The sequence below is a fragment of the Gopherus evgoodei genome, chromosome 1 (genome assembly GCF_007399415.2).
Source record: "Gopherus evgoodei ecotype Sinaloan lineage chromosome 1, rGopEvg1_v1.p, whole genome shotgun sequence".
Lineage (NCBI taxonomy): Eukaryota > Metazoa > Chordata > Testudines > Testudinidae > Gopherus > Gopherus evgoodei.
In genome coordinates this window covers 3,026,066-3,049,748 of record NC_044322.1, presented here as the reverse complement: position 1 = coordinate 3,049,748, position 23,683 = coordinate 3,026,066, and the positions used below count along the sequence as shown (strand labels likewise).

The window sequence follows — 23,683 nt, the reverse complement described above, 5'->3', positions numbered from 1 at the left end:
AGGGAGGCTGGTCCCCTCAATCTGATCCATAGGGCTGCTGGGTTGAGCTAGGCTGACCTGCACAACACAGGCTGGTTGGGATCTGGAGAGAGAACAGACCGGCACCCCTTTGAGCTTTAGGGGCTAGCCATCCCTTTGCCGCAGCCCCCAGATACCAAGGAGATGGGCACAGTGTAAATCCCGCTTGAGAGCCTCCTCGTAGAGGTTTAGCAGGGATGGTCTTTGTCGTAGGCGATCTGTTTCTGGTGGGTGTGGTGTGTTCACTTGTGCCTTCGTTGCTTGCCCCGTTGTACAGGTGGAGCAGCTAGAGGTATTTCGTAAAGAACAAGCTAAGCAGGTAACGCGTGCAAAGTGCTGGCTGCTTAAACGGTGACAGTGCATGACTCTAGCTGCTGCCGCTTCCCGCCACAGCCGCCGTCTCCTGTTAACTGTTTGCTGTGGGGATGCTGGGCCTTCCTGGAGAACGAGCCACGAACGCTGGTTTGCTCCACTGGGCTGCCCTCCCCTGAGCTGCGCGTTCACCCTTGTGAGGGGAGGACCCAGGCCATGAAATCTCTCACCAAAATCTACCCATGTAACAGCCTAAAATGCTGCACGGAACGGCACTGTGCACAGGTCAGCGTGTCTTTCGTTCCCTCCTCTTCCCTTCCCTGCTGCAGTAACAGCCACGCGCTGCGCTGCAATCTGAGCCGAGCAGCCAGGCATCCGCGCGGGTGTTCTCCACCCCCAGCAACCCTCTGAGGAGTGCGGGGACTCTCTGAGTCCTGCTCTCGCTGCTCCCCTTCTGCCGGCTGGGCATCAGCTCCAGGGTGCTCCCACCGCTTTCTGCTCTCCCAAGCAGTGAAGCAGAGACGTGGATCCTGCACTTCAAGTGAATCCAAACTGCCCGGTCAGGCGCTGACTGGAGGTGAGGCTCTCAGAGAGCATCTCCCCCATGAGGCCTTAGCACAGATCAGCTCTGAAAAGTGACTACAAATGCCCTTTCCTGCTCTGTGTGCAGCGTCAGAGTTGCTGGTTACCTCCGTGTGCACCACTCCAGAGCTGGTGCTGAGCTCTAGGCCCAGGGAGGGCAGAGGTGTAACTTGGGGTGGGCTGTGACCCTGCAGAGCGTGTAGTCCTGGTGCTGCTGTGTGAGCAGAGCGGGTTGCAGCATGGCATGTAGGAAACAACACGGGGAACCAAACGTGAAGCCCCTCCCATGGTATCATCTTGGTCCCTTTTCCGGGTAGAACTGCCCCACTGGCCCTGCATACCTGGCTTGGGTGCTTATACGCTGCATGCAGAGGGACTGCATGGCCACTAGGTGCCTGTTTCATAGAGGGGGGTCTGTGGCTGCTGGGAGGCAGGGCTGGGGCTGGATCCTTGCCCTCTGCCCTGCTCTGGCCCCCCTTGCTACTGGGCCGCAGGCTGGGAGAACCAACCCTACACGTCCCACAGGGCCGCTGCTTGTAGAATGCAGTAGCCAAGCGTCTGCTCATCCCCAGTATCCAAACTGATCTACAGATGTTAACAGCTGCTGATGCCTGGCTCCCTCTGTTGGGGTCATGGAAGTTACCTTCACATTTATGCCAAGTCTTAGCCTCTTCAGCCCGTTCTTGATTTGGGCTCTCTCAGCACAGTGCTGTGCAAAGCAGATGCAGCTTTCCTCCAAAACCAGAACCTCGGAGAACATCCCCACGGGACTTGTACTGGTGAGGGTGATCATCCACAAGACACCCTAGTGACTTGGGTTCAAGGCAAATGCAAGGAGCAGGAGAACCCTTGGACTCCAAGGCCAGAAGGGACCACTGTGATCACCCAGTCTGTAGCCCATAGGCCAGAGACCTGCCCTGCAATAATTCCTAGAGCAGATCTCTCAGCAAAACATTCAAGTGTTGATCTTGATTTTAAAATGGTCAGTGATGGAGACTCCACCACGACCTTTAGTAAATTGTTCCAGTGGTTAAAATGGCCTTGCATCCTCCCCTCCTGTTGGTTCTTGGACGGCAAACAGTTGGCAATGGAGACAAGCGCTGGAGCTTAGATCCACAGGGGCGCTCGGGGCAGGTCATTGCTTGTTTTTTCTTGCATCTAACGCCTTCATTCCTTGCTCGGATTTCTCATGCCCCTGAATGTCTTGGCTTAAGAGACCTTGTTCGCTTCTAGCATGTAGCTGGTCTCCTGCCTGTGTCAAGCAAACCTTTCTTTCATGAAAGACTCACTTAAGCCAATTGTGAGCTGTCTGCTTGGAGAAACCACTAACCAATCCCAGGGCTGTGGAGGCCTGCGCCGGAGTTGCTCTGGCCGGGCTGTGAGGAGAGTCTCTGCTGGGTTCTGAGGGTGGCTATACTGCCTCTGTTGGGGAAAGAGTGGGAATGTGCATCTGTACAGGGCCTGGGGTCTGGGACTAAGAGTGATGCCCATGAAACATTCCTCCAGGGGGGATTTGTTGAAGGAATATGTCCACACGATAGCCAGTGCTGACCAGGTCTCGCGACACTGGTAATCCCTGGAGCTGTTCTGTGACAGGCGATCGGGTGGGTCAGGACTAAGGAATAGAGGCGATGGCACTAGCCACGCGCTCTGCTTTCCTCCCCTTTTGAGATCTAGCAGGACCATAGGTCTCCTCCAGGTTCACGCAATGAGGGTTTCCATTGCTAGGTGCGTTGGCACCTGCTTTCCCTGGGCATTAAGGCTCAGATGTCTGGAGGCCCTACAGTCCGTGGGCTTGTGGGAAGTGCATTGGTGCACTGTGGCAAGGAGGGGAATCCTGGACGTCCGAAGGGGTGGTGCTGCCTTTAGAGGACAGGCTCCAAGCAGCTGGTGTAACTACTCTCCTGTTCCCTGCTAGGTGGAGGAGCTGAATAAAAAGCTGGCCCAGAACGAAAAAGCCACTCGATCCCAGCAGGAGAAAGTGAAGGTACCACGGCGTAGGCGGGAGGAGGCCTGCATGGCCAGGGCAGTGTTTAAGCTTGGGGACCAGCCTGCCCGACTCAAGGCCACATAGGGGGCTTGCTGGGACCCCCAAGGGCTGCGCTGAGCTTGTGTATAATAGAGAGGGGGTGACCGCAGACCGCTGGAGTACAACGCCTGCAGAGTGCCGTCCAGTTGACCAGAGGGCCCCTTCGCTGCAGGTGGAATACAGGGGACCTGTGTCTGTTGGGCTGGCCCCCCCCCCCCCCCCAACACAGATGATGGTAGATGCACGGGAGAGCTGCAGGAGCCTCGTTTCAGCCACTTCTGCCCTGTAAAATTTCCCTGCCATGGCAGCCGGTCTTCTGAGGGGAGGAACATGAGTGCCAGTGGGCTGCATCTGCTGTCGGCCTTCTCTGCGGGTGCGCAAAGGCCAGTTTGGGACTTTGGATTGTGCTGCTGGTGCACCGAGTCCCTTGGTATCCTCCTCAGGAAGCAGCAGCCACCCCCCTTCGGAAGCATGGCCAAAGAGCCGTCTCCATGATGCAGGTGGAGCCTGGGGTGACTTAGAAGCACTTGGGCTCCATTAAATTCTTGCACTTCCTATCTCCCTCTGGCTCCACAGGTGCGGGAAGGGGAGCTCCAGGCAGAGGCTGATCGCCAGCAGGTGAAGATATCTGAGCTGCAGGAGCAGCTGGCCCAGAAGGAGAAGGCTGCAGAGCACTATAAAGCGCAGGTATGGACAGCTGGCTCTCTCCATTGGGGCCAATCATCATTTCCCATGGACACTGGAAGGTGGTGGTGGCTTGACTGTCTCCTCTCCTGCCAGGTGGAGAAGGCAAAAACTTTCTATGAGGCGAAGAAGCAGCAGAACCAAGACCTGGCAGAGAAGCTGAAGGGATTGGAGCAGCTGCAGAAGGAGAATGCCGAGCTCAAGGCTGAGTCGGAGCGGCTGGCCAAGGAGCTGCAGCAATCCATCCTGCAGGCCAAGGAGTCGGAGCTCAGCTGCAGGAACCTGACCAGCCAGGTCCGCAGCTTGGAGGCACAGGTACAGGGATGCTGCACCTTGCAGAGAGTCGGGAGGGCACAGAGATCTGGGTCCCTTCAGTCCACCGTACAAGCACCCCAGTTTAGGAAGGTTGGATGCAGATCGGGAGCCCGTCCATCACTGGTGGGGAGAGTGGTGCATGGTGCTTCATGCTACCCTACAGGACGAGCAGGGATGCAAACATGCTTGTTATCCAAAGTGTTGGCTCAGCAGGGAGCTGGGGTTTTAACAGTGATGGAGTGTTTTGTTGGGGTACTACGGCTGTCTGGCCTCCATCTTCACCCCGCTTCTCAAGCAACAACTGCCTACGGTCTTCACTAACTCCCCGACTCTGCTGGAGAACCTCTCTGCTGCAGAGTTGTTGCAGCCGTCACCCAGGAGCAATCAGCTGGCCCAGCTACCATTGCTGCGAGGGGGGAAGTGACAGCAAAAAGGGCCTTTAGCAATGAACCTGCCGCTGCACAAGGCAGGGCATGGCATTCACACAAGAACCCATGCACGCAGCCAGAGGCTGTAAGGCCATAATCTTCTAGCCCGTCAGCCGGAGCTCAAAGCACTTCACAAACTAGTGAATTAGGCCTCATGACTGAGAGCAGGGAGACCTGAGGGGGAGGAACTGTGCTACAGGGAGGAAGTGATTTCTCTGAGGCCCCCCCCGAGCTGGAAATGAAACCCAGCCCCTTTGAACCCCAGCCCGTTGCTTTTGACAAGATCCCCCTTGAGTCAGGCTGTGTTCCCCAGGGTTTTTTGCCACCTCTCCAGAGTCCTTTCCTGGAGCAGAAGTGGGTTTCTATTGCACGTGTGCTGTGTGTCCAGGCCGGCCCTTGGTCCCCCAGCTTCACCCTGGCAGTGCAACCTGCCTCACTGTGTCATTCCTCCCCGCTAGGTGGAGTTTGCCGATCGCCAGTTACGGGAGCTTGGCAAGTTCCAGGTGGCTACGGATACGTTGAAGAGCCGGGAGACCTTCCGTCAGAACCCGGCTGATGTCAGCACAGACAGCCTGGACCTGAGCAGTGATGAAATGCTGCCGCTCAACTCCACCAGGTACCTCTTCCCCCACCCTGGGGCAGCTGAGAGCAGCTGGGCCCAGGCTGTGATGTTCCCAGGGCCTCCAATGGGGGAGGGAGTTAGAGGCAATATCCTTCAGCTGGGTCCTTTCCTGCCCAGCTCTGCAAGTTTGATCCCTGGGCTGGCATTTCTCAGCCAGCCTGGTAAATGCAGGTCAGGTATCCGTGTCTAGATTGTGCTCTGAGCTGTTTGGAGCGGACAGGGCACCGTGACACGCTGCATTCGCCTTTCTCTGTCTCAGCAGGAAGCCTGGCCGATCCCAGTCGGAAAACTCGGCCATGCTGGGCAGCGTGGAATCGCTCACATCCCAGCGGCTGCCGCGTAAAGTTGAGTCTCTGGAGAGCCTCTATTTTACCCCCATCCCCACCCGCACACAGTCCAAACTGGAGAGCAGCATTGGCTCCCTGGGCGACCTGTCCATCGACTCGGGCTGCAAGACCCGTTCGGCTCGCCGGCGCACCACGCAGATCATCAACATCACCATGACGAAAGTAACCCCGGGTCCTTGGCAAGGGGAGGGAGGCAGGGCCCTCCGAGCCCGGTGGAGTGAGGGCTGAGGGCTGCGCTGGGGACAGGTGCATCTGAAGATGCTTCTGTTTCATCATGCCCTGTGCTCTTCCAGCTAGCAACACCAGAGGGCTTTCTGCCCCCACCCAGAGGGGAAGTGGGACATCTGCTGAGGCAGGAGGCCCATGGCGTGTTAGCATGGGAGCTCCTCAGACCTCTTGGCTCTAAAGGCCAACCCAGGCATCAGGCCCTCATCGCACCAGGCTTGGATAAGTCCAGCCCTGAGTCCAGCTGCTCTTGGCCTCCTTGCAGGAGGGGGCTCTTGAGTCATGGCCCTGTGGTCAGCAGCAGAGGAGCCGTCTGAGTGCGGAGCCCTCCCTTGTAGTGAGCGGTGGGGTTGGAGTGGTTCGTCTGTTCCTCATCCCACACTCACCCCAGTCTCTCCTGTGCACACCAGAGACAGGGAAGGCAGCTGGGTCCATGGCAGGCCCATGCTGGGGGGCTGCTGCAGGCTGTCCTGAGCTTTACCCACCTACCCACGTTGAGGGGGCTCTGCTTCTGGGGAGGGCTCAATGAGGCTCATCTGCCTTGTGTTCTAACACGTCAGAAACAGGCCGAGGCAGAGGAACCAGACAGCGCCAACGCGTCCTTCTACAGCGTGCAGTCGGCCCAGGCCCACCAGAACGCCCCTGCACAGAACCCTGCCAGGAGCAGGCTGCGCTCGGCCGCCTCCCGCTCCATCACCAGCTGCCGCTCTCAGGAATCCCTCGCTGGACTGGGAGCTGCCTCTCCCGAGGAGACCCTGGGCAACCCTGCACTGCTCAGCCTACCCGGCTACCGGCCTGCCACCCGCAGCTCCTTGAGGCGCTCTCAGGCGGGCAGCAGTGCCAGCCTCAGTGAGTTCATGGCCTGGGGGGCAGGGGTGGGGGTCAGTGCAGTGAATGAGGCAGGCAGGCTCTTTCTTGGCTACGGAGCATGGTTAGCCATTTGAGCCTCCGCCGGGGGAGTTTCGTCTGGGCGGGGGGTGCAGTGGGGTGCAGAGGCTGGGCAGGGTCCAGGGCTGTGGGGCAGGATCAGGGTACACCAGCAGAGCTGGGAGTGGAAAGCTCTCCCTGTAGTCTGTGCGCGATGGCGCTCCCCTGCTGTGACATTAGTGTGGCCCCAGTGGGGTGTCCCAGTGTGTCTTTCAGCTCAGACGCACTGATGCTCCCACCTCTGCCCCCTGCCCTGGTCTCCAGGCCGCAGCAGCTTTTATCTGGGCACCTGTCAGGATGAGCCGGATCCGCTGGATGATTGGAACCGAATTGCCGAGCTGCAGCAGCGCAACCGGGTGTGTCCTCCCCACATGAAGACCTGCTACCCCCTGGAGTCTAGGGTAAGAGCTGGAGAGGAGATGGCAAATCCTCCCCCAGAGAAACAAACCACTGACTTACCTGCCCGACGATCCCTCCACGCCAGAGCCAGGCCAGACCACCCGGCTCACCCTGCTACCCTCCTCCTGCAATCGGTGTGTGTGCTCCCCCGCTGGTGGGCACTCTCAGCAATCTGTGGACTGCCAGCGGTCGGGGAGAGACTTTCCTGGTAGGCCCCCCATGGCGGTGCGTCTTGAACGAAGCAGTGGGTGGGCTGGGGAGGGTGGAGGCCCATGAGAAGTAGCGGAAATCTGCAGGAGGGAAGAGACCCACCACACCCTACCGCCACCCCACTGGTCAGGCTCCAGTGCGTAGCGCTTCCTTTCTTAGCCTCGGCTGCTGGCACAAGCTCCCTCCCTTTGTTCAGCTGCTTTCCCTGGCTGGTGCTTGTGGCTTCCAGATCGTGTCATTCAGTGCCCTTTGCCTCTCCTCTCAAGGGCCCTTTGGAGTGCTGACCACTGACCAGTCCTCCCTCTCTCCCCGCTCTGGGGATAGGTAGCTGTTAGCCCATTGGCAGAGAGATCCGCTGGTTGGGGCTGCGCCTGGGATGCAGGACACCTGGGTTTTATTCCAAACTCTGCAACTAACTCTGTGACCATCCGTGCCACAGTTCCACATCTGTGTAACGGGGTGATAGGATGTAGTGAGGATGGAGAAATCCATTAATGACTAGTGCTCTGATCCCAGGGCAACAGGCTCCCAGACTTTAGGAGATGTGACGGGAGGCAGGAGGTGCGAAGTGACTTGCCCGAGATGTTGGATCAGCGTTGGAGCAGATAGCTGAGCTCTGGCTCTCAGACCTGTACTTGGACGACTAGCCCACAACTTGTTATCTGTGAGCCTGTCTCTTCAGGGGCTGGCTTTATCAGCAGTCCAAGCACCTGCTAACTGGCTCTGACTTGGGCAGCTGAGGCTGGGAGGGAGACTCAAGATAATCTAGGCCTGGCCCAACACCTAAATGAATACCGTGCCTCAGTTTGTAAGGAGGAGCGTGGGGTAGCGGCAGGGCAGCTAATGGGAAGGAGGGTATGGAAGCAGAAATTACCACATCCGAGGTGAAAGTCCAACTCAAACAGTTTAATGAGACCAAATCAGGGGCGCAGGTAATCGCCAGCTAAGAGTATCAGAGGAATTGGCATATGCCATTGCAAGCCGAATAGCAAGGATTTTTAATGAATCTGTAAACTCGGGGTACTACCCACTGACTGAAGAATTGCTAATACGGGACCTATTTTTAAGAAGCAGGGTGGGGGGGAAGGGATCTAAGTAACTACAGGCCTGTTAGTTTGACATCAATTGTATGCAAGGTCTTGGAACACATTTTGAAGGAGAAAGTAGCTAGGGACATAGAGGTAAACGGTAATTGGGATAAAATACAAGATGGTTTTAAAGGTAGGGTGTGCCAGACCAACTAGATCTCTTGGAGAAGAGAACTAATTTTTTTAGACAATGGAGCTACTGCATTTCCTATCTACCTGGGTGTCAGCAAGGCATTTGATACAGCTCCACATGGGAGATTATTAGTTCAATTGGAGAAGATGGGGATCAGTATGAGAACTGAGAGGTGGGTACGGAACTGGTTAAAGGGCAGGCCACAAGGGGTCATACTGAAAGGTGAACTGTCGGGCTGGAGGGAGGTTATTGGCAGAGTTCTGCAGGGATCGGTCTTGGGACGGATCTTATTTAGGCTTTTCATTCATGACCTTGACACACATGTTGGAGTGTGCTAATAAAATGTGCAAATGACACAAAGGTGGGAGGTGTTCCCAGCATGGAGGAGAACAAGAGTATTGTGTAAGATCTGCACAACCTTGAAAACTGGAGTAATGAAAATGGAATGAAATTGAATAGTGCAAAGTGGCAGGTCATGCACTGAGGGACTAAAACCAAGAATTTGTACTATAAACTGGAGCCGTATCAGTTGGAAGCGACAGAGGAGGAGAAAGACCTGGGTGTATTAGTTGATCACAGGATGACTATGAGCCACCAATGTGATGCGGGCGTGAAAAAGGCGAATGCAGTCCTAGGATGCATCAGGCGAGGTATTTCCAGTAGAGACAGGGTAGTGTTGTTGCTGCTGTTGAAGGCACTGGTGAGACCTCATCTGGAATGCTGTGTGCAGTTCTGGTCTCCCATGTTTAAGAAGGATGAATTCAAACTGGAACAGGTTCAGAGACAGGCTACTAGGATGATCTGAGAAATGAAAACCTGCCTTACAAGAGGAGACTCAAGGAACTTGGCTTGTTTAGCCAAGACTGTTCAACTGTTGACTTGTTTAACGAAGGCTGAGGAGCTATGATTGCTCTCTGTAAATACATCAGAGGGATAAACACCAGGGAGGGGGAGGGATTATTTAAACTCCGTACCAATGTGGACACAAGAACAAATGGATATAAGCTGGTCATCAGCAAGTTGAGACTCGGAATTAGATGGTTTCTAACCATCAGAGGAGAGAAGTTCTGAAACAGCTTTGCAAGGGGAGCAGTGGGGGCAAAAAACCTAACCGGCTTTAAGATTGAGCTTGAGAAGTTTACGGAGGGGCTGCCTGCCTACAGTGGCATGTGGCCCATCTGTGACAGCTAGTATAAAATTCCCCAATGGCCAGGAATGGGACATTAGATGGGAAAGGCTCTGAGTTGATACAGAGAATTTTTTCCTGGGTGTCTTTAAATCAAGATCTGAGGACGTCTGACTCAGCTGGAGGTTCGGGGTCTATTACAGGAGCGGGTGGGTGAGGTTCTGTGGCCTGCGATGTGCAGAAGGTCAGACTAGAGGATCATGCTGGTCACTTCTGGCCTTAGTCTGAGACTGAGCTGTGTGAGAATGTGTTCGCTGCAGGCAGCACGTCACCAGTCTCCTGTCCGTGCCTGTGTTTCCCCAGCCCTCCCAGTCTCTGACCGTCATCACGGACGAGGAGATGAAGACGGGTGACCCGAAGGAGACGCTGCGCCGGGCCAGCATGCAGCCCTCGCAGATCGAGAGCGCAGCCGCCCGTCGCAGCACCCTCAGCACCGGCTGGGCAGGAGGCATCGCCACGCGGCAGCAGAGGAAGCGCAGTTCAGATGAATCTCACCAGGGCCCAGACACCCCGGAGGTGAGTGCCCAGCTGAGCCCTACCCCGCTCGCTGCATGAGTGAGCCCAGGGGACAGTGCTGGTCCGTTGACTTTCATGAGCACGCAGCACTGGAAGGGGTGAGGCTGCGGTGGGTTCGCTGTGGGAATTGCTGGGGGCGTTCAGGTCCTGGGGGTCAGGACTGCATAGCTGGCGGCACGGAGGGCACTCCTTCTGACGCTGCACAGTGTAACAGCTCCTGCCGGGGTCAGAGTGGCTGCTAGCTCCCACTCCAGGCAGGCCCAAGGAAGGGGAGCTCTCCTTTCGCACCCCACCCCTCATTTAAACCCCCCTAAAGTGCAGACAGAGCGGAAGGACCAGGATGGTGAGGGCGTGTGGCTGATCTGGGGTGGGAATGCTCTTCCTGGGCAGGCAACTGGGGGATTCCCATGCCCTGAGCCTGCTGCCTGCACTCTGGCAGCACTGCAGGACCCTCCTCATTCCGCCAGTCGCCTCTGGTGCTGTCGGCTCCCCCTGGAGGATGGGGCGCATGCAGCGATGCATGTTCCTGCTGTGATAACACGCGCGCTCTGTCGCTGCTGGGCTGGGGAGCAGCCAGCCCGGGTCCCAGCTTTGACTCTCTCCCTCCAGTCCAAGAAGCCAACCAGCTGCTTCCCACGGCCCCAGACGCCCAGAGAGCGGAACGAGGAGCGCAAGCGTGGCAGCAGGAAGGGCGAGCCCCAAGCGAGCGGCAAGCAGGTGAGCAACTAGTCTGTGCCCCCGGAGCTGGCTTGAACCCAGGGACGTGGTTGAGCAGCACTGGCTAGCAAGGGGTAGTCAGGGTCAGGATCGAGGGCATTGTCCCAGCTGAGGGGGGATGGGTCGCCGCAGCATGCCCTGCTCCAGACTCTGGCCAGCAGCTAGAGCGTCCGTCCCTTCCACGGCTTGCTGGGAGTGAAGGGACTGTCCAGGCCGGTGGGGCTCTGCCGGGCCGTGTGGAAGGCAACCGGCCCTCCATGGCCCAGCTCTCTCTTTCCCCGCAGCCCGACCGGCGCCAGTCGATGGCCTTCAGCATCCTGAACACCCCCAAGAAGCTGGGCAGCAGCCTCCTGCGCCGGGGCACCAACCGGAAAACGACGCCCAAAACCTCGCCCCGTGGCAGCACTCGGCGGTCCCCCAGGATAGCCACGGCCAAGTCGCCCAAGGGGAAGGGCAAGGTATGGAGCAGGGGGTCTCACCACCGCCCGCCTTGTGCTGGCTGTCCCTGTAGGGACAGGAGTCATTCGATCCCGCCTGATCTCCTGCAGATCCCAAGCCAGAGCACGTCCCCCGGGTACCCCTGTACTGAGCCCTGCACGTCCTCAGCTCCCATGGGAGTTTCTTGACGTGAAGCTGCTGGTGAGACGCAGCTGGAGCTGTATCAGAGCACCCCCTGCTGGGCACAGCCAAGCACTGCAGGCTGGGGGGCTGAACGGTCTGTCCCCGGGAGGTGCCCATGCCCAGACACTGACTGGGGAGCGACAGTGTCTTGGCTTTCCCGCCACAGGCGAGGAGGCATCAGCCTCCTGGGGTGCAGGGCTGGGTTAGCAAATGCTGCCAGGAGCTGGCTGTCCGAACAGCCCCTCAGGGCTCCCAACCCGTGTCCTGTGTGACCTTTCACAGACCTTCGCGGCTGGCCCCGTGGCAAGGCAGCAAAGCCACCTGGCTCCCTGTGTGTTGCAGGGCTCCCAGGCTGCCTGAGCTGCCCACCAGGGTAGAGCTGCAGTGAGGGGCTGGGCTGCTGATTGTGAGCACTGTGTGGGTGGCACCATCTCTAGGGGACCCGGGGTCACCCCTCCCCCCCGAATGCACTAGTCTCTGGCTGATGGTGTGTGGGGCGCATGTGGGGGACCTGCCCTTGTCAGGTACGAGGAGCCAGGCGGCTGGGCTCTCACTGTGGGCTATGGGGACACTGGCTTAAAGATGGACTCAGCCCATGGCCCAGCTGGTAATTCCCTCCCCTGCTGCTGTGACCCTGGGGGGGGGGGGGCCCTCTGCTTCCCACCCTGCCCTGCACCAAAGCCAGTCCACTGCTGGGGGCTGCGGGCCCTGGATCCCTCTGCTTGGAGCGAGGGGAACTGGCCTCTCCTGATTTTCCCTTTACCCTGGCAGGGGAGACTTTGTCTGGTGAACATCCGTGCCCAGGTCTCTGGCTGCTTCACTCTTTAACACACCTTCATGGGAGCGCCCCTGGCTCTGTCCTTCGGCTGCCCCCCAGCCCCCGAAGGCCTGCACCTGGTGCAGCCGCTGACCTGCAGTCGCTCTGGAGGGGCCCCCCAGTGCTGAGACTAACTAGATTGCGTGTTCCCTGCAGGCCAGCCGCAAGTCACCCAAGAACATGAAATTCTAACTGCCCTGGCTGAGCCCCGCTCTGTGCTGGGGCTGCCGGGGTGAAGCTGTCCCGAAGGCGCCATCCTGCTATGAGCTGTTCCATCAGCCACTCTGGATCAAGCTTTTGCCCTTTCTCTCCCTCCCTGCTCCGAAGCCATCAGTGTGTTCCCATGAGACCCTGTTCCCCAGGGCAGAGCTGGGCAGTGAAGCTGGTACCCGAGTGCTCGGGGAGGACTTCAGGGACTGAATCTGCTCGCTGGGCACGCTGACAATGGAGGAGCTCTTCAGAGCAGCCCCAGCTGGGGCAGGAAAACCCGGGCGCTTCCCTGTGGGTGATGAGCTGGCTAGGGAGGCGGAAGGGGGATCCTGGAGAGAGGGGCGAGCTCCCCAGTGAGTCCCGAGCAGAGCCCGAGGGAAAGGGCCCTGCCCTTTGATGTGTAGCCGTGGGCTGTCTCCTGCTGTAGGCCAGCTGGGGGGAGTTCAGCATCCGTGTCCCCCTTCCTGAACTCCTGATGTGCCCCCTTCACCCACATGGCTGGGCTCCCCGGGCTCCCCTCCCCCTCTGGCTCAGCCAGCCCCCCCCGCAGAGCACAGTGGGACCTCACGCCACCCATGGCCCCACGTCTCCCCATGAAGAACATGAAAGAACCACTCGAAGTGGGTCGCTGGCCTGCCTGGGGGTGCTCATGGCTAGGACTCGGGACGGGAGGCACCGCTGGCTCTTAACTAGCTTTAGTGGGGAGCGGGGTCTCTTGCATGTAACTCTAGTTTGGGCTGTTCCCTGCAGGGAGCTGCCTTCCTCAAACACTAGCATCCGGCTGGGGGAGGGAAGCGGGGGCTGCAGCCGCGTGGCACTAGCGGCGTGTTTCCTGTGGGGTTTGGGCACGAGGATTATGGCCAGTGGGAATTCCTCCGTATCATTCTGATCACCCCCTTCCGGGGGGGACTGATCAGCTTCTGCTTGGCTGGCCCTGCATGGGACACAGGGAGGGCAGCCGGGGTCCCTGGCACAGGGTGGAGGTGCTGGGTGGGGGTCCAGCAGCAGACGCAGTGTCCCCTCCCCCTCAGGTGTGTCGCTTTGGGTCGTTCCATGCAGCCAGCTGGGGCTCCCCTGCGAGGTGGGGAACAGGCGGGGGCTGGGCTACTGAGTGGGTGGGCTCTGCCCCAGCTGGGGCTAGGAGGGGTCCCACAGCCTGGGGCCGGCTGGCAGGGGAGCTGGGTGTGTGCAGCCCGGGGAGCGGGAGTCTGACCCCCGCAGAGCTGGATGGCCCGTGTCCATTGCAAGGCAGGGCAGGGTTTTAGACTCATCTCCCAGGGCTGAGCTCTCCTGTATCCCCCTGCAGAGCCCCCACCTCACCTTGCCCTCAGTCCCCCTTTCCAGCTCCCGCCGAGCTAATGCCCCAGGGCTGGCTTCCTGGAGCCCCAGGTTACAGTGGGCCGGGCCTCAGCAGCTGTGTGAGCCCCGCGGTTTATCCTGGTTGAAAGCTGCTTGTCCGAGGCCAGCAAAGGCCCAGGCAGCTGAGAGGAGTGGCCAGGCTGCGTGTGCTCTGGGAGTGGGGCTGGGTCAGTGCCGGGGGTTGGGGGGAGCTCTGTGCCAGCCGGCGGGGTGGGGCGAGGCTGCGGGGTGCTGGCAGAGCTGGCTGGGAGGCTGCGCCCACCTCCCCGCCTGGCTGGGGCTCCCTCCTGTTTACAGACGCAGTAAATGACGTCTCGAGTCCTCTTGGCTTTAACTGCGGAGAGCAGCCTGGGGGGCTGTGCCAGGAGGGGACCCGCTGAGCGCTCAGCTGAGGCTGCCTCGATGTCCGTGAAACGTGTCATTTTTAAACCCTTTCTACTTGTAAATAAACTGTATTTTTCTCCTGGCGGCTGCTTCCGAGGCCTCATTCTGTGTGGAGTGAGTTCCTGCCCTCAGAGCGGCCCCTGACTGGGGCCAGGCAGGCCCAGAGAGCCACCGGTGCAGGCCCAGACCCAGCAGGAATCGGCCGCAGCCCCCTGGCCAGCTGCCTGCTCTCAGCTGCAGCAGCTTCACCCATGCAGAGGGCTGCAGTCTGCTGGGCACACACTGGGTGAGCCCTGCTGCTGGCACGTGGGGGGGTACACAACCCCCTCCATAGAGCGAGCTGCTTCTGCATGTCAGCAACCTGTGCCCTCTCCTACCATCCCATGCACCTCCCTCCTCTCCAGCCTGTCTCCCCCATCGCACCCATCCCGCTGTTCCTCACCTGCTGCTTCTCTGCTGGCTGAGTTAAGGAGCCCTCTCCTCATCCAGCTGCAGCTACCTCCTCCTCCTGCACCCTTCCCTCTGCCCCCCCCCCCCCCCCATGGCATCATCCTGGAGCTGCCCTCTGGCTCACTCCATTAACTGCCCCCTCTATTCTGTTCAAGCTGGTCCTCTTCCCCCTCTGACACCACTGCCCCACCCCCCCAATTGCCCTCCTGCCCCTGCTGTTCTGCAAGCCTTCACCCCACTCTGGCTCTGCCCCCCCTGCCGTGACCCACAAGGCCACTCCCCTCTCTGCCTCTCCCTCCAGGATGGTGGCTGAGGTGGCTACAAGAACGTCGCGCAGCCCGGGCAGAGCGTTGTGTGTTTATTTAATAGAAACTGTGCGAAGTGGGGGGAGAGCTGGCAGCCACAGGCCAGCGGGTGCTGGTCTCCCAGCCTCTGCCCCAAGCTGGTGCTGCCCCCCAGGCATGTCACGGGCAGGGCATTGCTGGCAGCTGTTGAAGGGACCCTGCTCTTCACTCGTAGGCTGGGCTGGCAGCAGGGGGTGGCTTTGGTCACTAGGGTTGAGAATGATCCTGCCAGAGCAGTGGAGGGGGGAAGGGCGGCCTTTCCCAGGCCATGGCCCAAGGGCAAGTCCTGTGGCAGCCTCCCTCACCATGCAGTGTGTTTGGGGTGGGGCTATAGCCAGCCCCTGGCCTCTGGGGCAGCCGCGCCGTGGCCCTGCAGGGCTCCAAGCAGACACAGAGGGGGCAGGGGAAGGCAGCTGGGCCGTGGAGGGAGGCTGGCAGGGCTTTGCCAGGGAAGTGGAGCTTGGCCGCCATGGGCACAATATCGCTGCCTCTCGGGGGCCGGTGCTGCGGTCCCTGTGCTCAGTTCGTGCTCTCGGCCCTGGGGAAAGCCAAAGTGCGGTTAGTGCCAGGCTGGCAGGTGCCTGCCATTCCTACGCAGCTGGGGCCCAGCTGGCCATGGGGCCCTGCGGAGTGAGGGTGCCTGCCCTCCCGTGCCCCATGCAGGGATTGCTTCCCTCTGGGCGTGCAGGCTGATTCCCTGCCCTCTGAGCCAGCCCCTTGCAGCTGTCACTGGGGTGGAACCTGGCAGCTCTCCACCTGCTCACAGTGAAGAGAAGGGGTGGGGCTCCAGAGGCAGTGGCAGCGGCAGCACCGACCCTGAACATGGGACAGCTCCTACCCTACCTCTGGGGAAGTGCTGTACAGCTAAGACTGCAGCGGGGGCTGGGCCTTGGTACCTCCAACCCCTTAAGAACATAAGAATGGCCAGACTAGGTCAGACCAAAGATGCATCTAGCCAGTGTCCTGTCTGCCGACGGTGGCCAGTGCCAGGTGCCCCAGAGGGAACGAACAGAACAGGTCATCAGCAAGCGATCCATCCCGTCACTCATTCCTGGCTTCTGGCAAACACAGGCTAGAGACACCATCCCTGCCCATCCTGGCCAACAGCCATTGATGGACCTATCCTCCATGAACTTATCTAGTTCTTTTTTGAACCCTGTTATGGTCTTGGCCTTCACATCATCCTCCAGCAAGGAGTTCCACAGGCTGACTGTGCATTGTGTTAAGAAATACTGCCTTTTGTTTGTTTTAAACCTGCTGCCTTTATTTCATTTGGTGACCCCTGGTTCTTGTGTTGTGAGAAGGAGTAAATCACACTTACTGATTTCTTGTCTCCATGCCTGTCATGATTTTATCAACCTCTACCATATTCCCGCCTTAGCTGTCTCTTCTCCAACCTGAAAAATCTCAGTCTTACTAATCTATCTTCATATGGAAGCCATTCCGTGCCCCTAATCATTTTTGTTGTCCTTTTTGGAACCTTTTCCAGTTCCAGTAGATCTTTTTTGAGATGGGGTGACCACATCTGCACACAGTATTCAAGATGTGGGTGTACCATGGATTTATATAGAGGCAATATGATATTTTCTGTCTTATTACCTATCCTTTCTTAATGATTCCTAATGTTCTGTTTGCTTTTTTGACTGCGACTGCACATTGAGTGGATGTCGTCAGAGTGACAATGTCGTCACAATGACTCCAAGATTTTCTTGAGTGGTAACAGTTCACTTAGACCCCGTAATTAAATGGGATTATGTTTTCCAATCTGCATTACTTGGCATTTATTGGAGCATGAGCTTTCGGTGGGTGAATACCCACTTCCTCTGATGCATCCAACAAAATGGGTATTCACCCACGAAAGCTCATGCTCCAAAACGTCTGTTAGTCTACAAGGTGCCACAGGATTCTTTGCTGCTTTTACAGATCCAGGCTAACAGAGCGACCTCTCTGATACTTTGCATTTATCAACATTCATTTTCATCTGCCATTTTGTTGCCCAGTCACCCAGTTTTGTGAGATCCTTTTGTAGCTCTTCACAGTCTGCCTGGGACGTAACTGTCTTGAGTAGTTTTGTATCTGCAAGCTTTGCCACCTCACTGTTTTACCCCTTTTTCCAGATCATTTATGACTACTTTGAATAGGACTGGCCCAGAACAGACCCCTGGGGGACACCACTATTTACCTCTCTCCAGTCTGAAAACTGACCATTTATTTCTACTCTGTTTCCTGCCTTTTAACCAGTTACTGAACCAGGAGAGAACCTTCCTCCTTATCCCCTGGCAGCTTCCTTTGCTTTTGAGCGGTTAGTGAGTGACCTTGTTCAAGGCTTTGCACTGGGGCCGGCCTGTGCCCACCCCACCCCCCTATAGCCATTAAGGGCTCTCACCAGTCCATGGTGGGGGTGCTTGTCAGGGTCTGGACGTCCTGCCTTGTCTCCTGCTGCGGCTCGGAGATCTGGGCTGTCGGCTCAGGGTCCCAGTGGACCAGTCCCTTTTCCAGCCCCGCTGGGTTCCTCACCATGCACAGGAACGAGGTGCTCCAGTCCCGCCAGGAGAAGGAGCGGAAGAGCAGCTCCCGGGTCAGGAGCACCCTGGTGCCCCTGGGCTCTGTTCTGTGAGGGAAGAGGCAGGGCCCATGAGCTGGCTGCAGTGCTTGACTGGGTGTCAGCGAGGGCACGGGAGACCTGGCATGGTCCCAAACAGCCAGTAGGTGTCACCGTCCCCCCACCCCAGAAACAGCTGCATGGACAGCTCCCAGGGCATGTTTGCAGAGGAGCGAGGGGTCATGGCACTGCACCAGGGCTCTGAGTTGCAGCTGCTGAGCCGCCCTCTCCTTGCTGTGACCCACAGGGGCTCAGCACCGCTGGTCCCAAATGCTTCTCCGTTAGCTCCAGTGGGTGGGACCCAAGTCCTGCCCTGAACTTCTCCCTCCCCCAACTACCACTGCTCAGAGCCCTGGAGCCCAAGGGGTGAGCTCCTGGGGGAAGGGGCTGGATCCAGGGGCCGGCCCCTGAGCCAGCCCCACTGCAGGCTCTCCACGCTGGGAGCAGGGCAGGTCAGCAGGTACGCGGGACCAGCTCTCCACCATCTGGGCAAATTTACTCACAGGACGTCCCCTTCGCTCACTGCCTCGTCCGGGTATCGGTCCTCCACGAAGGAGCCGTTTGCCAGCCAGTAGATGAGGGTCATCCTCGGGAAGGGGCTCTGAGCCTGGCAGCTGACACTGAACCATTTCCCTGGACAAGGATGTGAAGCGACAGGAAGCTGCAACGTCAGGGGCCAAGGCAAGGGCATGTCCCCATCAGGGCCTGGCTCTGGGGTCCCCTGGCAGCAGTAGGACAATGCCCCCCGCCCCCCCTGCCAGGGGAACATTGCCATGGGAACTACATCCCTGCTGGGGGGAACTTCACCAGGGCAACTGTATCCCCATGGGGTGGGCCCCACTGGTGGAGGGAATGCCAGCCCTCTTGGAAATCCCAGAGCCCCCTGGGGGCTGGACACCCTCAGTGCCTGGATACCCTCGTGCTACTCAAGCCAGGGGTCTCTCCTTTAGTCTGGCAGGGCCTGCTTGTGGCTGGGCCCTGTTGAATTGCTACAGATGCAGAGTGTCTGGTGTGGGAGTAGAAGTCAGGGCTGCTGGCCTCCCCCTGGGTAGGGCCATGTGTGCTACCCGACCTGCTATGATCGATTCCCCCCGCCCAGTGCCCACAGTGCATAGCTGGACAGAGAACGTCAATTACCTAGAGTGGGACTTTTCACGGGCTTCAGGGGCGTAATGATCTCTGGGCGCAGGCTGGAAGCTGCATCTGAAAGCAGAAGCGTTTGGTGAAAGGCAGTGGGGGACGGTTCCTTGGGGCACAGACTGGCACCTGGGCAGTGCACAAACAACACAGAGGGCAGAGCACTTGCTAGACACGGGGAAACTGAGGCATGGAGCTGTCAGGTGACCAGGTGGTGCTAGAGTAAATCTGGTAGAGGCAGCAGTAGAGCCCCCAAGTCCAGGCTCCCAGCCAGGCCTCAGGCTGGTGGCTGCCATACACGTCGCAGGGACCCCAGCCTACCTCACAGCAAGAAACAGAGCTCAGAAATGATGACTGTTGCCAGGGGACGTGAATATGGACACAACTTGGGGGGAGCTGAACCTTTCCTTTTAAAGCCAATGAGCTGGTCCCTTAAGCCCCCACTTGTTAGAGTGTTGGCACAGCAGTTACTTTTAACCTGCGGAACTTACTGCAACAGGAGATAATTGATGGGAATTCATAGAGTTTTAAGGCCAGAAGGCACCAGTTCTGCTCATCTAGCCTGCCCCTCCCCATCCTGGCTGACACAGGCCAGAGAGCTCAACCTGCCCCCCCCCCCCCCACGAGCCCAGTAATGTTTGGCTCATGGAGGGAGCAGAGCATCTCGATTAGCCTCCAGGTGATGGAGAAGTCAAACAGGTTAGACAGCTCCAGTAAAAGCACCACACTGTGGCGGGGGGGGGGGGCGGTGAGAGCAGCATCTTCAGGGGCCTGGAGATCTTGGCAGAGTTGCAGCACATGGAGATCTCACACTGTCTGTCTGTCCCCACCCCACTACCCCAGAACGGGGACAGAGCTGTTTGTTTGTCCCACACATTCACAAGCACAAGGACCCTACGCTGTCCGGCCGCCCTCGCCTTACCTGAGCTCTGGAAGTGGCTGCAGCCGCAGAGGAGGACTAGAGGGAGCCAGGGAACAGCTCCCATCACACCTGGGATCACAAGAGAAGGCAGCATTAGCTTGGCTTGGCTTGGCTGGGGTGGGGAATGGAAGCAGCCTGCCCTGCCCATGGGGTGCTCCAAGCCACAGTGCCCCACCTAGAGGCAGGGGGGCTTAGCCTGTTTCTATGGAAGGGTGGCCTGGGTTCTCATCCTGCCTCTGCTGCTGTGTGACCCTTCCTGTCACTGTGCTTCAGTTTCCCCAATCTGTACAATGGGGTAATGATACAACAGGGGGCTCCATGCTTTGTGGCCAGGGCTTGGCTTGCTAAATACCCTAAGCCCCCAGCCCTGCATTCACCCTGCTGCTCCTTTGTTCTGCCTCACCCTCCAGGCTCCGTCCCAGCACTGGGCCCCTACTGGCTGCCCCGGCCTCTTACCCTCCAGACACAGGATGGGCTGCGAGGGCCCAGACCCCCAAAGGACTGAACTCAATGGCGGCTCGGCAGCTGAACCCCTTGGAAGCTCTGCACCCATGTAACCAAAGCAGCCACCTGCCTCCCTGCCCCGCCACCCCCCCACCACACCTTCATGGCTGTTGTTCCTCACATATGGGCCGCGTGCAGGGCAGGGGATGGAAGAGATACTCTCGAAGGCCTCACAGTTGAGCCTGTCCCCGCAAACCAAACTGCAGGAGTGGGGGGGAGGAGCTGGGAACACATCCTCCAGCCCCTTCGCTTCTGCCCTTCAGAGGAGTTTGGCGCTATATGATTTCCCTGCTGTCCCTGGCTCCCCCATCTGAGCACAGTCACTGACCACCTGTGATTCCCCCATCTCACACATAGGGAAACTGAGGCATGGCAGGCTGGGAGCTGCAGCATGGCTAGAGCACTGGGCTGGCAGCCAGGGGTCTATTCTCACCCCTGCCCACTCACTGCCCCTCGGGGCCTCAGTTTCCCCTTCCACTGCTCTTGGTTTTGCTTGGAAGCTCTGGGGGGCAGGGACCATGGCGTACAGATTGAGTGCAACCACTGCGCTGACCCCCCCCCATAAGCAATTAAGCGCTGTGGCAAAGGCGGTGCTGGCTGGGACTGACCCGCCAGCTCCCCAGTCCAACCCCAACAGCGCCTGTCCCAGCCCGCCTGGCAGCAAGACAGGATGTCACCAGCACCAGTTAGAAACAGTGAGGGTTGTTGGTTTTTTGTGTGTGTGGGGCTCTGTTCTGGGGACCCCCCCAACAACATATTATGTTGGGGGGGTCCCAAGAATGGAGCCCCCAGCAAATCAGCCTCTTTGTGGCAGACTGACAAAAAAGCTGCCTTGAAGGGAAACATACCAGGTGCCCCCGCCATCCACCTCCCCCCCCCAAAAGTGCGAGCAGCTGCTCCTTACCTGGGTGCCTGCGGGCTGCGGCTGTGTCCATCCTGCCAGGCTGGGCTGTCTGCCTGGAGTCACTCAGGGAGGAAGTATTTATCCTGTGGCTCGCTCAGCAGGGGGATGTCCCCAGCCACTCCTAGAGCAGGGGGGTGGGGGTGGGGGAGGGAGGGAGGAAGGGGGGGTGAATCATACATGGCGCGTGCGTGTGTGTGTGTGGGGGAGTTCCCTGATCACCTTTGCCACAATGCCCACACAGCAGTATGACACCTGGCCCCCCAGGACCTAATGGCCCAGTAGCTGACCACCCCTCAGCTCCCTGAGACCCCCACCTCCAGGTGCTGACCCCCTCCCCCAGCCCTGAGACCAACTCCTCTGGATGCTGCCACCACCACCCCCAATCACCCCAAGACCCACCCTCTGCGGCTGCTGACACCCATTCCTGTCCTGAGACATGCTCCCTGGCCGCTGACACTCCCCCCCTCCCCCCCCCCGGCCACACACACATTTCCCTGAGACCCATCCCCCTGGCTGCTGACTCTCCCATCCCAAGGACCCCTCCCCAGCTGCTGACCCCCAACTTCCAAGACCCACTGCCTTGGCTGCTGTTCCACCCAACCACTTCTCTGAGACACTGCCCCACCCAGCTGCTGATGCCCCCTGAGGCCCACTCACCCAGCTCATAGACTCACAGACTTTAAGGTCAGAAGGGACCATTATGATCATCTAGTCTGACATCCTGCACAATGCAGGTCACAGAATCTCATCCACCTGCTCCTGTAACAAACCCCTGACCTACGTCTGAGCTACTGAAGTCCTCAAATCGTGGTTTAAAGACCTCAAGGTGCAGAGAATCCTCCTGCAATTGACCCATGCCCCACATTGCAGAGGAAGGTGAAAAACCTCCAGGACCTCTGCCAATCTGCCCCGGAGGAAAATTCCTTCCCAACCCCAAATATGGCGACCAGTTAAACCTTGTGCATGTGGAAAAGATTCATCAGCCAGACACCCAGGAAAGAATTCAATGTAGTAACTCAGATCCCACCCTATATAACATCCCATCACAGACCATTGGGCATATTTACCTGCTAATAATCAGAAACCAATTAATTGCCAAAATTAGGCTATCCCATCGTACCATCCCCTCCATAAACTTATCAAGCTTAGCCTTGAAGCCAGATATGTCTTTTTCCCCCACTGCTCCCCTTGGAAGGCTGTTTCAGAACATCACCCCTCTGATGGTTAGAAACCTTCATCTAATTTCAAGCCTAAACTTCCTAGTGTCCAGTTTACATCCATTTGTTCTTGTGTCCACATTGGTACTGAGCTTAAATAATTCCTCTCCCTCCCTGATATTTATCCTGCTGATATATTTATAAAGTGCAATCATACTCTGATACCCCTCATCTTCCTGAGACCCACTCACCTGCTAACTCCCCCCAAACCTCCCCAAGAGAGGGGCTTATACTGGGTTAAATACAACAGTGGATATCTGGTCAGGCCCATGTGTCGGCTTATACTGGGTTAAATACAACGGTGGATATCTGGTCAGGCCCATGTGTCTGTTCATTTCATAGTCAGGGTTACTGATTTTACGCTGTCCCTGCCATGCACTGAAAGCACAGCATTGCCATCAGAGCAGTTGTCGGGGGAGGGAGGAGGTGGCGCTTTCGGCAGTGAAGCAAAATGCATAGAAACATCTTGGGCTTATTGGCTCAGTCCATGGAGCTGGATGGTTCTGCTAAAACACGCAGCAGTGACACAGCTAACCATGGGGAGAGGGGAGTCATCATTTGTTTCAGGGTCAACGTTCCAGTGACAGGCAAGAGGATAGCGCACACTTCTCACAAGCCGTGTTTCAGGCTGGCAGCAGACAACACTGCCAGAGTTACATGGGGGGAAAGGCAGACCTCTTTATTTCCATCCATACATAGTTGGAGGTGTAATTTTAAAAATTAAATCAGGTGAACTGGCTACAGGGAGCCCAGGGCCAGACTAGCAGGGTGAGGGGTGGGCTGGGATTGCGGGGCGGCGTGTAGGTCGGGAGCCCAGGGCCGGGCTGGAGGGTCGAGGGGTGGGCCAGGATCACGGGGCAGCGGGGGCACTGCGTGTACGTTAGGAGCCCAGGGCCAGACTAGAAGGGTGAGCCATGATCACAGGGGATCAGCTGTGCTGCATAGAGAGACCCTAGCCTGACAAAAGCAGGGGCGGTGGGTTAGGACAGACTGAACAGCGTGGGAACTCCCCACTGGCCCAGTACCAGGCATCGCCGGGCAGGGGCAGAGGGTTGCAGCAGCGGGGTGCTGAGGAGCACGTTCACGTTACATGGGCAGCACCGTAGGCTCGCTGCCTCTTGTCCCTGCTCTGCCTGCGGGTAAGAGAACTGCGGATTCATCCGGCACTAGAAAGCAGTGGGGCCCATGCTGAAACCACACCGAGGCGCAGCCTCTCTCGAGCCCTGCCCAGAAGCGGGCTCCAGGGAAAGCCCCCAACCATGCTGAACTGGTAAATTTTAAGAGATTGTAAGTGATAAATAACCAAAGCACATAAAGCAAAACATGCACACTAAGCTTAAGAGCTTAAAGAGACTGTCCCTAAACCTCTGACTGGCAGAAGCTGGGAATGAGCAACAGGGGATGGATCCGTTGGTGATGACCTGATCTGTTCATTCTCACTGGGGCACCTGGCACAGGCCACTGTCGGAAGACA

At 58.1% G+C, this 23,683-nt stretch overlaps 2 protein-coding genes across 8 annotated transcripts in view; one reads left to right on the top strand and one right to left on the bottom strand.

Moving 5' to 3' along the window:
* The window catches only part of NUMA1 (nuclear mitotic apparatus protein 1), a 72,726-nt gene extending 58,514 nt beyond the window's left edge, over nucleotides 1–14,212 (top strand). For 4 of the 6 annotated variants that reach the window (XM_030556226.1, XM_030556245.1, XM_030556234.1 and 1 more), the window contains 12 exons: nucleotides 296–337; nucleotides 2,831–2,899; nucleotides 3,518–3,628; nucleotides 3,722–3,940; nucleotides 4,827–4,984; nucleotides 5,250–5,499; nucleotides 6,123–6,411; nucleotides 6,754–6,890; nucleotides 9,809–10,021; nucleotides 10,631–10,738; nucleotides 11,023–11,196; nucleotides 12,333–14,212. In XM_030556226.1, the coding sequence (XP_030412086.1) occupies nucleotides 296–337; nucleotides 2,831–2,899; nucleotides 3,518–3,628; nucleotides 3,722–3,940; nucleotides 4,827–4,984; nucleotides 5,250–5,499; nucleotides 6,123–6,411; nucleotides 6,754–6,890; nucleotides 9,809–10,021; nucleotides 10,631–10,738; nucleotides 11,023–11,196; nucleotides 12,333–12,368 (1,806 nt within the window). In that variant the 3' untranslated portion in view covers nucleotides 12,369–14,212. The remainder of the gene's footprint in view (nucleotides 1–295; nucleotides 338–2,830; nucleotides 2,900–3,517; nucleotides 3,629–3,721; nucleotides 3,941–4,826; nucleotides 4,985–5,249; nucleotides 5,500–6,122; nucleotides 6,412–6,753; nucleotides 6,891–9,808; nucleotides 10,022–10,630; nucleotides 10,739–11,022; nucleotides 11,197–12,332) is intronic. The other 2 variants (XM_030556250.1, XM_030556260.1) reach the window with 2 other exon arrangements.
* Nucleotides 14,213–14,920: 708 nt separating this feature from the next.
* IL18BP (interleukin 18 binding protein) lies at nucleotides 14,921–21,114 on the bottom strand. 2 transcript variants are annotated; one of them, XM_030556293.1, is made up of 6 exons: nucleotides 20,993–21,114; nucleotides 19,585–19,653; nucleotides 18,663–18,728; nucleotides 18,029–18,158; nucleotides 17,310–17,534; nucleotides 14,921–15,461 (listed from the first exon to the last, which is right to left on the bottom strand). In XM_030556293.1, the coding sequence occupies exons 1-6, from the start codon at nucleotides 21,021–21,023 to the stop codon at nucleotides 15,443–15,445; spliced, it is 540 nt and encodes a 179-aa protein (XP_030412153.1). In that variant the 5' UTR covers nucleotides 21,024–21,114; the 3' UTR covers nucleotides 14,921–15,442. The 2 variants fall into 2 exon arrangements, with proteins under 2 accessions (XP_030412153.1, XP_030412143.1); XM_030556283.1 differs by having other exon boundaries at nucleotides 19,585–21,114.
* Between the last annotated feature and the right edge of the window lie 2,569 nt (nucleotides 21,115–23,683).